The following is a 14,464-nucleotide window of genomic DNA, read 5'->3' on the forward strand; positions in this document are numbered from 1 at the left end:
TAAGTTTATTGCTTACAATCCCAAATGACAATCTGATTCAATGGATTGTGAATAACAGATGGATTCAGATTTAATCATCTGTATTTCTGCAACAGGCTGAACAACAGAACTTTTTATTTATGCATGTGAGGGAATACAAATTATCTGTTTTTGGAGCAAAATAGTTCTGAGGTTTGGAAAAAAGCAACACAGTTATTCATTACTTATGATCTGATGTGATTAAGATTTGTAATTTACTTTATTTGGCTCACTAGCATGATTTGGACTGAATACAAAGAAACTTTCTTGAGTGAATCACTTATTTTCAGAGATTCAAATCCTTGCGGGAAAAGGGAAATTTGGAAATGTTTTACTGTTGGAGGGTTAGTGTTTTTAGCAAACCTTTTAGACACTTGTCAAATCTGCAAAAACCACTGGGAATCCCTCTGCAGACAGAAAATCTGACACTGGATCTCTGCATGTGGGGTGTTCCTCTGCCCTCATTGTGCCCTGTCTGTTTAATAAAACCCACTTAATCCATTTTTTAACATTGCCCCACATACCAGAAATGGTACTTATTAGGTTTTTCCTGAAGAGTAGACCTTTTCAACAAAATCAAAGCACTCTGCAGAGATCATGTGTATTCCTGCAGTGTCTGTAAGTGTTTTTCCAGCTGTCTGAGATTTCTGCCTCTCAGCTCTCCTAGGACGCTGAAGTGATGTGCATTAGCAGCCTCAGCTCTCCTTGAGGATCGCTGCTGGTAGAAATGACAGGCAATTCAGTCATGGGGAAGGAGCCCATGTGGGAGCTACATGTACTCCCACATTCATTCAAAAACGCTGCATCGACAGAGAGATCATCAGTCTCTGGGATCCCAAAGCTGACACATGAACATTGCTGATGTGGTCATGTTCAGTGAATGTAAAGATTCTTGGCTCAAAAAGTGGGAATATATCTAGAAGTGGAATCAGAAAATAAAAAAGCATGAATAAAAAGGCTTCTAATTCAAATTAGTGTGTACTCATTGTTTATGTAACCTGACACGCCAGATGGATGTGTTTCACACATCCATCTGGGAAACCTTCAATACTAAGCATTTGGGAAAGGGCAGTGCCTTTGAAAAACAACTTGGAGTGTGATTGGACGAACATTCTGTCTGTCACATCTTTACGGGCCAATCAGAGCAAAAAAAAAATACATGACGTAGCCGCGACTAAGCTGCGCGTGCGCAGCTACCCAGGAATAACGTGAACCATTGCAACTTTAGACATGTCAGCACACGACTTTTGTCGTTTTGAAAAGAAAACAACTCACTGCTGTTCTTTGTTATTCTTTTAATGAAGAAATGTCAAGTTCTGATAAAACTGGCGCTTTAGCAGCATCCACCCTAAGCTCTTCTGCCATAATTGCACCGGCTTCTTGTTGCTGCTTGCTTACATCACAACACCGCCCTTGCCTGAAAGTACTGCCCGTCGTTGCTGATTGGTTCTGTCACTTTCTAACCGGGCCCAAATGGTTCAGATGGGAGCTTTGCAAGATGGATTTGCCAGTGAAAAACACAGAAACAGGCGAATCCATCTGCTTTGAAAGGTTATTGTTCATGTACATCAGCTATAAACTAGTATTTCAGGCAAATGCAAGGGTGCAAAAACAGTCAGTCAGGGAAACAATCCTAATTATTTCTTCTTCAATTGATATCTCTAAAGTATTTTATTACACACTTCATCAGTATCACATCATCACACTTACAATGACACGTTGTCTGTCAGTTGCATACTGTTGCTCCCATCATATGTGACAGAATTGTGTTTAGTGTGCTGTTTCTTGACCATGAAAACCTGGAATGCTATGATGAATTTAAGTGGGTGCTCAAGTCAAATTAAACCTCTGAAATGACTGACCTCTAAAAATCTTGAGGTCGTACTGCCATCTTCTGTTTATAACAAGTATTGCATGTCATAGAAGGGGAGATGCTCTAAACAGTAATCTATTCATGACTTCTTGGTTGTTTTTTTAATGGAATGAATTTCTTGTGTTTTACCTTATTGTGTAGATTTTGCATTATATAATTTCTCAGTTTAATGTTGGTTTTAAAATGATGGTACATTGTGTGAAAGATGTGTTTTTGAGAAAACCAATGCAAGCAATTACAGTTAATTTGTGGTTAACTTAAATCCTTTATACTTTTTTATTCCATCCATCTCTGTGTGTAATTGGAGGTCATGCAGCTCTGGATATGTTCCATCTGATTAAGAATGAAACAATGGGTACTGATTTTTGCTTTCTGTGCTGTGCCACTCATGGACACTCTGCTCTGTGAGAGCTCTTATGGGGTTGCGGATGGATAGGCTTTAATTTCAATCACTGCTGAATGCTCCTCTCCTCGGGAGAAGTATGAGTGGAGCAGGCATATGCAGGACTCAAGTGATATTCTCTTTGGACTGGAATCCCACTATGGGACAGTTACCTAAGAAAACCAAATGTGTATGTTTTATGTACAGGTACTGTAAAATATTGCTAAGGCTAAAACACAAATGCACTGTAAGAGATAGTGTTATGCCTAAGATGTGAAGGTTTAGGTCAGCATGGTGAACTGATGTATAATGGAGAGATAAGACATTTAACACAGAAGGGTTGCACGCTTACAACACAACACATTGTATTTTCCATATATAGTCAATATTTTCCTCTGCTAAGGTTAGAGTTATTAGTGAGTGGCACTTTTTTGTGTACATTGAGAACAGCTAAGGTTAACGTTGGCTCCCTGTGCGCTTCAGGATTGATTTCAAGGTTCTTTTATTAGTTTTCAAGTGTCTTAACGGCCTTGGGCCCTCTTATCTGTCTGACCTGCTTTTACCCTATTGGCCCTCGCGCACCCTGAGGTCCTCCAGTACTGGTCTTTTAACTGTTCCCAACGTTAGAACAAAAACTCACGGTGAAGCTTCATTCTGTTATTATGGCCTACGTCTGTGGAACAGCCTCCCAGAGAGCCTCAGGGCTGCTGAGACTGTTGATGTTTTTAAGGGCAGGCTCAAGACCCACCTTTTTAATCTGGCTTTTAACTGATTCTCTTTCCACTCTCTTATGCTGCTTCTATTGTTTTATTGTCTTTTAGTTGCTTGTTAAATAATTTCTTTTTACTCTTTAATACATATTTATGTTGCTTGTATTGTTTTATTGTTTTTAATTTATTAATACTCATTTATGTTGTTATATTGTTTTTTTATTCCTTTTAGTATTGATCGTATTTTACTCTGTTGTCTTTTAGTTTTTTAGCTCCAGTGTTTTCCTCATGGGGCCCCTCCACACCAGGAGCTGTGTCTTGCCTGCCTGCGGGGGTGCCGTCCTGGGGGTTGTCCAGGCCTGGATGGTTGGGGGCCCTGCTCCAGGGCCTTATGGCTGTGGTGTGGGCTCCTGTCTGTCTGGGTTGGGATGGTCTCTGTGGTGGCGCCCTCTGTAGTCATGGGCTTGGACGTCTCCTGGTGTGGATTGCTCCCAAAGAATGAATGGTGTTTCCTCATCTGGTCCCTCAGGTCACAGCCATATTTTATTTTATCTTTGGGGTGGGGTGGGGTGGGCTGGGGTGTGGTGGGGTGTGTGCCTGGGGTAAGCATGTGTGTAGTATGCTGTATTTGTGTGTGTGTTCGTGTGCGAGTGCGTGTGAGGGGGTGGGGGATTGGGGGTGTATGTCTTTTAATGTAAGGCACTTTGTGTTGCATTTCTTTTATGTATGAAAGGTGCTATATAAATAAAGTTTGATTTGATTTGATTTGAACGTTAGTGAGACTAGGCCACAGCGAACTGGGAAGTGTCATAATTCACAGGACTTCTCCTTTCAAGGAAGGGCTGTAGGATCATCCTCTAAAGGGTTAAAGGGAGACACTTCTGTGTGCTCAGGGGCTTTTCTTCTCTGGGAGCTTGGGTGGAGACACACAGATGGGTGATATTCGTGACATTTGTAACTTTTTATGTAACCATTAATAAACTTTGGGTCAATGACCATTTAAGTTGAACTGATCCTCTCTGTGTCCTCCTGTCAATAAAAGAACAGCAGAAAAAGTCAGTAAATCTCAAAAAATTAAAATATCATGAAAAAGTTCAATATTTTTTGTCACTCGTTTCAGAAAGTGACACCCATATATTATATAGACTCATTACACATAGAGTGAAATATTTCAAGCCTTTATTTGTTTTTTGATGATTATAGCTTACAGATAATGAAAACCCAAAATTCAGTGTCAAAGAAAATTAGAATATTGTGAAAAAGTTCAATATTGGAAAATCATGGTGTCACACCCTAATCAGCTAATTAACTCAAAATCCCTGCAAAGGTTTCCTGAGCCTCTAAATTGTCTCTCAGTCTGGGTGAGTAGGCTACACAATCATGGGGAAGACTGCAGACTTGACAGATGTCCAGAAGACAGTCACTGACACCCTCCACAAGGAGGGTAAGCCACAAAAGGTCATTGCTAAAGAAGCTGGTTGTTCACAGAGTGCTGTATCCAATCATATTCATAGAAAGTTGAGTGGAAGGAAAAAGTGTGGTAGGAAAAGGTGCACCAGCATAAGGGATAACTGCAGCCATGAGAGGATTGTCAAGCAAAATCCATTCAAGAATTTGGGGGAGCTTCACAAGGAGTGGACTGAGGCTGGCGTCAGCGCATCAAGAGCCACTACGTACAGACCAATCCTAGACATGGGCTACAACCGTCGCATTCCTCGTGTCAAGCCCCTCCTGAATGAGAGACAACGTCAGAAGCGTCTTACCTGGGCTGTGGAGAAAAAAACGAAAAAAACTGGACTGTTGCTCAGTCGTCCAAAGTCCTCTTTTCAAATCAAAGTAAATTTTGCATGTCATTTAGAAATCAAGGTCCCAGAGTCTGGAGGAAGAGTGGAGAGGCACAGAATCCACATTGCTTGAAGTCCAGAGTGAAGTTTCCACAGTCAGTGATGATTTGGGCTGCCATGGCATCTGCTGGCGTTGGTCCACTGTGTTTTCTGAAGTCCAGCAGCCATCTACCAGGACATTTTAGAGCACTTCATGCTTCCTTCTGCTGACAAGCTTTATGGAGATGCTGATTTCATTTTCCAGCAGGACTTGGCACCTGCCCACACTGCCAAAGGTATCAAAAGCTAGTTCAATGACCATGGTGTTACTGTGCTTGATTGACCAGCAAACTGGCCTGACCTGAACCCCATAGAGAATCTTTGGGGTATTGTCAAGAGGAAGATGAGAGACACCAGACCCAACAATGCAGATGACCTGAAGGCTGCTATCAAAGCAACCTGGGCTTCCATTACACCTGAGCAGTGCCACAGGCTGATTGCCTCCATGCCATGCTGCTTTGATGCAGTAATTCATGCAAGAGGAGGCCCAACTGAGTATTAAGTGCATAGAAATGAACATACTTTTCAGAAGCCTAACACTTCTGTTTAAAATATCCTTTTTTTTAAATTGATCTTATGTAATTCTAACTTTCTGAGACACTGAACTTTGGGTTTTCATTATCTGTATACCATTATCAATATTTCAAGAAATAAAGGCTTGAAATATTTTACTGTGTTTAATGAGTCTACATAATATATGGGTTTCACTTTCTGAAATGAGTGATAAAAATATTGAACTTTTCATATTTTAATTTTTTGAGATGTACCTGTAGGCTATATTCTTTTCACCCTATATTCATAAAAGACTGGGTATAAGACATGCCTGCACACACTCAAGATCTTGTACCATTGCAATTTCACAGTTCATTATGAAGCATAAGAAAGGACTTCGGAAACCTTGCACAGATATACTGTATGTAAAGCAGGAATGGTGAAGAACTTCACTTTCAATGCAATTAGTATCCTCTGCCACCAGATACTAAAGTGTTGCTAGAAGAAAAGATTATCTAACACAGTGGTAGACATGCTCCAGTCCAAACTTTTTTAAAAAATGTGTTGCAGGCATCAAAGACAGATAAAAACATTTACATACATTTAAAAAGATAGGATAAAGTTCACCTGTTAAACTTCAAATATCTTGTTTTTGTACTTTATTCAGTTGAATATAGGTTGGAATATATAACAGGTAGCATATTAAAAATGATCATACATTTACAAATGCATGTATACACAAAATACTCACAATTCAGTTATCACTTGTTTTTGAAAATAAACAGATAACTTGCAAATGAATTTTTGAAAGATATATTTTATTCAGACTTTAAATGACAGAAAATCCCAGATGAAATGCAGAGTTGATAAATATTTATCTCAGGTCAACCAATTCAGTGATGACATCTGGAAGGAAATAATGTGGTTACATGTAAAAATAGCAGCAAGTTATATTCAAAAATGTAAAACTTTTGTGAACTTACAGGTGATAAACTAATGATGAATTCTCAAACTTTGTCCTTTGATAGATTTTTTTGGAAAATATGAAACGTCTCAAAATTTGTTTAAAAAGTTATTACAATTCTGTTTAAATATGTTGACAAAGTAAGGCTCTGATAAAACCAGGATGACCTCATTCAATATCTAATTCAAACACTCCACTGAAAGTTGGCAGTACCATCCACCCAAAACATAAGCTTAAGATGCATTACAATTAAACAAAATTTTGAAAAATCATCTGATAAATAACAAATGGCATAGTCTAGAACAATGTAATTACAAAAAAAATAATAATAATAATAATTAACTTCTTTCAAGGTACTCCCATAGTTATTCAGTTTCATCTGTTATATCTGGATAGTAAAATATTATTACATATTATAACAGTAAATTTATATTCATCTGTGGATTGGGTTTGTAAGCATTTTGATACTTTACTGATGACATAACTAGAAAATGGGAAATACTTAAATAATCAGTGATACAACCACCATTTTCAAAAAGAAATAGACTTAATAGACATGACACTGCAATTACATGACTGGAAAAAAGCACAAACAACTGAGAGATAAATGCTATCAGGCATTGCTTAACACAGGAACTGTGGTATGGAGTGCAGGGAATAAAGTCCTTCCTATTCAGAGTTGGGCAGCAGTAACATTTCTGGATTTATCAAACTATATCTAAATCAGCATAAAAATACTCATCACTGCAGACTTGATCCTTGATTCCACAACCACTTTGCATAAAGACATCTCCTTGGATATTTCCATAGTTGCAATCTGTCTGATACTCATGTTTGCATACTGGGATATTAATAAAAACTATCTTGGGAAGCATAAGGGCAAAGAACAAACAGAGACAAAACTGGGTCAAATGCATATGAAAGTTTAAGTTAAAGAAACAACATGACAACAAGCATAGTGACAATGATACTCAAAGAAAATGAAGGCAGACAATTTAATAAAGTCTATGACTGGCTGTCTATTTGGTGCACTTTATGTAGACGGACAAGAACAAAAGCACTTTATCAAACTGCTCTCCTCCTTTTCTCATTACAGAGGACGCACTCACTCCTAACTGTGTGCCTTCAGTGTCAGGAGATTTTGGTCAAACATTTCAAGGCCTCCAGATGAAAAGAATGAGAGGAAAGCTGGATGCCAGCACTCAGGAGGACTTGTGTTCCAGTGTGTAGTAGCGATACATAATGCCAGCAACAGTTGCAATAATAGCTGGTATCAACCATGTGGCCCAGGAGGTGCTGGGGGAAATTGAAAATATATATTCAAATAAAATGCACAAGTTTGGAACAATATTAAGATAAAGCTTAAAGATCTGTGTTTATTTTGCACATTTTTAGAATATTAAAGTTAAAATTGTTTACATTGATACGTTAAAGGAAAAATAGTTGGAGATAAAAATCATATTTTTTTCATTACAAGTAGAGAATATACAGCACACGCAGCAACTTATTTGTGCTGTGCAGTAATTTCCTAAGATGTCAGTATATTAAAGAAAAAACTTTGAACCATGCTGATCAATGTATACTTTCAAAAAGAAACTTGACTTACAAGCATATAAACACAAAAGCTGATGTGTAAACAATGAAACTAACGCATATAGTTTATCAAGATGACTCACCTGGACTCTCCTGAATTTGTGTCATGCGCCTCCTTTATCAGAAAAAGACACAGGAACACAAATTAGAGATATTCAGTATCTACAAAAAAAAAAAAAAAAATGAAAGATGTTTTTTTTTTACCTTTTCCTTCTTCTTCTGTCTGTCATTCTACAAAGAAAGTCAATAAAAAGGTATTAATTTCCTCACAAGATGACCGATACACATGATCACTTAAAAAAAGCCAGGATAAAAGTTATGTCAAGAAGCAGACTGCTCTCTAACACGCAGTTCTAGACTTGGATGTATGCACACACAATTGAATAATCCCACTGATAAATTTCAACCACTAACATTATGAACACTTAAACAAAAGGGATTTACATTTAAATTTCACAAAAAAAAAATGACTGGCAAAGAAACAATGACACTGATAATCACAAAAAACAGTTTCTTTACCATAAAATGAATCCATCAAATGAATGACAATGTTCCAAGTGTATTTTTTGCCTCAAAAATGTACAATCTAAAACTAACCCTGCCTAATATTGTTTGAATGTGTGGCCCTCTTGTTGTCTTATCTGACTCTGTCACTATCTTCTGTTGCTGTAAAATAGGCACCCCTTTTGTTTCCACTCAGTTAAAGGATGGGCTCAGTATTTCTTCCTTTAAACAAATGTCATGTCCCCATCAAAAACAGGTTCATCTAATTGTTTTACTCCTATGATTTTAACTGCCAAGTTAGAGATCAACTTTAAATGGCTTTTGATGCATCATCCTTATCAATCATCCTTGTTTGTGTAAAAAAAAATGGCATCCCTTTGTGGTTAAAATTTTGTACAATAAAGTAAGCAGGCAAACTCTACATCTGAACCAAAGCTGGTATTTAAGATGCAGTCTTTGTGTTTCCTTGGAGAGTTGCAGTGTAAAACTACTAGTAGTTGCATGAATACAGCAGACATTTTGATGGTATGAACCGGACAGCTGAATGATGTGTCAAAAGATATACATACTTATAAATACTGACTAACTTGTAAAGGTAGGCAGAAAATTAGGTATTTCAAAGCTAATAGTTTCTTACCATGTGAAGCTCCCCAATGTAGTACTGTTCAAGCATCTCCCTTGCATCTGTAGAATGACCCACATCCTCAAAGCTCTCTGTGGCATCTGCACCCGCCTGCTCCAACAAAACCTCCTCTCCTCCTGGATGCTGAAAGCAAAATATGGATTTACAGGTGGGGAGCCATTTTTTTCCTTCAATGGTTGGATTAGAGGTACTTGTGGAAATATTGTAATCATGGAATGTCCAGTTATTTGACTGAAGAGAGTTTCCATCTTATGAGTTACGGCTATTAAATAAGTAGACTGTGATTATGAGGATAAAACCATGTGGTTCACAGTCATAGAGAATGTTATACATTAAAGGTTGGGTATTCACGCACAACCATTGTAAGTTCCAATAAGTGACATCTTTAGTTCCCTGCTACTGATTAAAGTGCACATGTTTTGCTAAGGGGGTCAGAAAATGATTAGCTTGAAAGCTGAGCAACACATTAACTTGAATATTTTGGTGAAAGTGAACAAAACAGCAGCTGAATCTTTTGGTTTATTAACCGAGGCGTATGGGGAACACTGCATGTCACGTGCACGCGAATTTGGATGGCACAAAAGGTTCTGTGAAGGCAAAGAGGATGTCCAAAAACAAATCACAGTGCTTGATCACTCCCCCATTTCACCTGACCTAGCACCGTGTGACTTTTTCCTTTTTCAGAAGATCAACTCTGTGCTCAGAGGAACACATTTTGAGTCTGTGTCAGAGGTTAAAAAAAGCACAACATTGGTTCTGAGACAGCTGGCCTAAAAGACCTACTACACTGTTTTGATCAGTGGAAGACCTGAATGCAGTGGTGTGTTAATGCAGAAGGGGAGTATACTGAAGGAGAAAGACATTGAAAAATGTTAATGTTAAATAAAACTGTGTTATAGCATTAGTCTCGTTTTTAAGTCATACCTGGTGTTATACTTAGTATACAATCATGACAACGTTTTAGATCTACTTATTGTGCCTATGTGCCACCACAAACGACTAAGTTTTAAATTGCTTCACTTGCAACGAGTTCAAGTTAAAAGTGCAATATCAAAAGTCTATTATATTATTCGCGTTGAGAAACCCAGCATCAGCTATGTCTAATGGCCACGTCACGTAGTTACACTGCTGCTCATCCTTATCTTGCAGCTGCATAAGCGAGGTGAAATGTCACACTTTAATTAGATAAGATCACTGGAAACCTAGCATTACAAACAGGAAATATTGCAGTCACATCAGCCAACATAGATATTATTTTGAAAACTAATCTGCTGATATGATTAACAGGATACATCTATGTTACTATCATGCTTGTCTAAATATGCAACAGGGATGTTTGAAAACAACCCACATCTCATCTGTTAGCCACGTTAGCAAACGTTAGCAGGTATTTATTCATGCTAGGTGTTTCAGTTGTGCTTACGCTAGAGAAATAAGCTAAGGTAACATTGCTGTCACCTTGTTTAACCCCAGGGTTACTCAAGATTGCCGCTTCACACCAACAGCCATTCATGCTAGAAAAAATAAAATCACACTACAGACATATCAAGTCAATAGCAAAGGCTAGCAATTGTTTTGTAATTCCAGGATGTAGCGTTTGCGTTATGCGAAATTAAGTACTATGATCGGGTTGCCGAACACAATCTGCAGCCATAAACCAGCATCAGCATACCAGCATATCGTTAGCATTAAAGCTAAGTGCTTTCTTTCAGTGGACGGAGAGCATTTCTTACCTCTTCAAGGAAAGTTGTGATGTCATAGACTTTGTCGTGGATGATGAGCCATGTGTCATTGCTCATATTATGTACTCTTATATCCTCTAATGTGTAATATTTAACGCCATCTTCAGTGAGTTCGCATGTGTCCTCAACGCCCGTGGCACTAGCAGGTCCACTGCTAGTGTTTGTTAAGTTATCATTGATTTCCTCTCCCATTCTGACACTAACGCGAATAACCTACTAGCAGAGCTGTGTAGTTAGCTAACGTTAGCCTCAGTTAGCCTGGTAACGCTGATGTAACGCTAGCTTGTTCCGTTTAATGTGTTTCTCCTCGGCTTGAATGGGGTTGGTTGGCCTCAAAAGCACCGCGTGTCACCGTTAAAAACAGTCACAACAAAATTATTATACAAACGCTAAACAATGCTGGTTACGAAATCGAAAAACACCCCAACCCGGCACATCAGCAGACATGTGAAACTGGCCAATCACATACATGTTATTTTACTGTGCAGCACAAACATGACAACTGACCAATGAAACGATGACTTCCAGAGTGGGGCCCAATCAGAATCGACCACTTGATGATCATGAGACGAGGAAACCTACAATTGTTGTTACCAGTGCGCTGCTAATGCGCATACGATACTTTGCATTTCCAATTACATTACTGGAGTTTTTAATTGGTTCTAACGAGCATTTCGCAGTGGGGATATTTTAAGTTTCCCTTTTCAAATTTAGTGCTGTCATGAAAAAACGAATTTTTAATTGATTGTATTAGACCAGTGACAACAACGTTACTGTCAATGTAGGACTAAATGACCACCTTTTTAATTAAACTGGAGCAAAAGGTTACATAAAATTCCCACTCATTAAAAGCAAACTTGCCATACTTTAGTCATAACACCTTAAAGCATACCCATAACTTTATGCAAATATGGCTGTGTTTGTGATGATAGGGGGTCTTTACACAGATGTATTGTACTGATAGGTCACAGTTAACCGGTTGTCTCCTGTCAGTGTCTCAGCACTTTGGCTACCACTACAGTAAATATTGTAGTCCATCCGCTGTAGCTCCATTCAGGTGTGTATTTTGAAAAACATTAGTACAAACATAAACTGTTGCTAAACAGCGCACATTTTTACAAGATTAAGAATCCATATTCATGTAACAAATTTTGACCATATTATTCAAACTCTTTAACCTTCCCTCAGCTTAATCCCAACAGGCCGCCTTAATTCCCTGATCTCTATAGTAATCTCATGCTTTGCATAAACCCCTACTTCTCATGTGACAGACTTAACCAAAGTGTGAATGACTGACTTTATATCCCAGCGACACATTCAGGTAGCCAAAAAAGAGCCCAATACCATCAAAAAGAATACCACTGTTTATGATCTTTATAGGCTCTATTGATTATCATAAAACACAAAGAAAAATAATATTTTGATAGGAACTGATAAGCCAAAAATTCCTGGCCTGTGTGTTCATAAAGCAGGATAATGTAACTTTATTTATGATAGATTTTGGACATTATAGTCAAGGTTGTATAGTGCAATATCTCCTCCAGTTGGAATAATTTCACACTGTGAGCTTTTAAAAATGTAAATATGTTTAGGACTCAGAGAACATAATTGATTAATTGGCATATTTACTTTAAACACAAAAAAGACAACATAAAACCAACTGAAGAAAATAGGGCAAGAGAAGAAATAAGACACAAAAACCTTTATGTGTAAATGTCTGAGTTTACATGAGTGAAAAGGAGTAGGAAGAAGTATTAACTTATCTAATCCTACCTCTTATTTTCTGAACATTGGGCATAGATGCAAATTATTCCAGCATTATAGGCAGCTACATACTTTCTATATGTAAATAAAAGACAATATTTAATTAAAAACTTTTTTTTTGTCAGGTGATTATGTTGATGATGTGGATAGGCTGTCTGGGCCAAACCACTGAAAAAACTGACAGGGGCAAGTTGGTACTAACGCTGCTCTTTGTATACCAACAAGAACATAACAATGTTGTAGGTTGATTTGAGCTTTTTAAAGCTTATTTCTAACATTTAAAGTGACGTTTTTTCACCTAATTAAATGCAGTATTGATTATCATGGAGAACATCTGCCACACAATTATACTTTTCTTTTACCATGATCTTTTTCTCACAGCATTTGCCAGACAGAACCATGTACAAATTTTGGTCACAATAAAAACAATAATTTTGCAAAACGAAATGAAGAAAAGTAAAACTTCAAAAAGGCTATAGGAGGTTACCTAACTGTAGAGCGGTGATCATCAACTGGCGGCATGGGGGCCATATAAGGGCCCCCAAAGTTCCCCATCCGGCCCCTGAAACATCATACATTCAGAGTTTTATCAGCAATGAATTAATCTTTGATCCATGTTTGTTTTACAGACATCCATCTGTCAACTATTATAAGAAATTTGTTGCATGATTAACATGATTAAATAAATCTGCAGTCTTCAGTGTCAATTTTTACCATAGGCTCTTGGAGAGTGCAATTATGCCTGAGGATCAAAACAATAGACCTTTTGTTTTATTTTCCAATCAAACCTAGAGATGGACAACAAGTAGTCCTAGAAATATGTAGCTAAAATGTTTAGATTGCCTATAGGCAGTAGTGGTTGAGCTCACTGTGAATGCTTGAAAATTACTAACATTTTGGAAGAAAATACTAATACAATAATATGGTATTCAGACCAAAATATGGATTTTATCTTAGTTAATTTGAAAGTCTGCACCAGCATAAATCTGGCACTTGTGTAAATGTAGTTGATGACCCCTGCTTTGGAGACTCATGCAGCAATAGAACAGACAATTATTAATACATACATTCTTGTTGTTTATTAGGCCTAGTAATTTATTATAATCTATATTACTTTTATATCTTAATAAAGTTGTTTTTCAATTAAACACAAATAATTTCTTTGTTTTCTTGTGACCTTGACTCATTTTTTGCATTATCTTGAGATAACAACACCGTTTTTCTCGTGACCTTTATTTAATTTCCAGCATTATCTCAAGATAATGCTGTTTTTTTGTGATAATGACTTAATTTACGTTTGTTTTCCCTTGATAATAAGTTGATTTATGTCATTATCACAGGAAACCATACACTGAGAAAAATAAATCTGGGCAAAAGTAAATTTCACTCAATTTTATCTGTGATATCAACAATAAAAATCAAAGTTTCTAGCTTAAATACATACACTTCATTTTGTAGTCAGTTTCTTTTGTTAAAAATACAAGACATGATTTTTTTCCTAACAAGAATAATTTAAGTAATGTAAGCCAATCTTTTAAATTATACAAACCTAATTATTGTATTAAACTGTATTGAAAGCATGAGTCATTTTACAAGCTGAGTTTAATTGAAATCACATGTAATCAGAAGAAAAATTAAGTTAAACAAAGATTCGTCTTGTTGAATCTACTTGAAAATGTAAGTAAATTTCACTTCGTTTTTTGTTCTTGAACTGAACAGAGTAGTAGTTTTTACGAAGATTAATTCGGCCAATCTACAAAAAGAATGTATGCAAAAAGTTTCCTTCGCTTTTCTAAGTAGGTTGGGCCGAATATTTTTTTTCAGAAAACAATATGTAAATACATGGCCCTTTAGTAAGGCGTTTCTCAAAATTATTTATATTTCGGCCCTTACCCC

General features: G+C 37.1%; 1 protein-coding gene across 1 annotated transcript; it reads right to left on the minus strand.

Moving 5' to 3' along the window:
• Window positions 1-6,155: 6,155 nt before the first annotated feature.
• Window positions 6,156-11,262, minus strand: LOC121514493 (cytochrome b5). Its single transcript, XM_041794624.1, has 5 exons — window positions 10,796-11,262; window positions 9,057-9,185; window positions 8,120-8,146; window positions 7,999-8,030; window positions 6,156-7,618 (listed from the first exon to the last, which is right to left on the minus strand). Exons 1-5 carry the CDS (start codon window positions 10,994-10,996, stop codon window positions 7,525-7,527), a joined length of 483 nt encoding a protein of 160 aa, XP_041650558.1. The 5' UTR covers window positions 10,997-11,262; the 3' UTR covers window positions 6,156-7,524.
• Between the last annotated feature and the right edge of the window lie 3,202 nt (window positions 11,263-14,464).

This window comes from Cheilinus undulatus, linkage group 1 (assembly GCF_018320785.1).
Source record: "Cheilinus undulatus linkage group 1, ASM1832078v1, whole genome shotgun sequence".
NCBI classification, from domain to species: Eukaryota; Metazoa; Chordata; class Actinopteri; order Labriformes; family Labridae; genus Cheilinus; species Cheilinus undulatus.

Bases quoted from the DNA above. Each gene is read 5' to 3' on its own strand.
- LOC121514493 (XM_041794624.1), bottom strand. From the start codon at position 10,996: ATGGGAGAGGAAATCAATGATAACTTAACAAACACTAGCAGTGGACCT. The intron at 8,147-9,056 runs GTAAGAAACTAT...CTTTCTTTGTAG, and splicing joins ACATTGGGGAGCTTCACATG to AATGACAGACAGAAGAAGAA. The intron at 8,031-8,119 runs GTAAAAAAAAAA...TTTCTGATAAAG, and splicing joins GACAGAAGAAGAAGGAAAAG to GAGGCGCATGACACAAATTC.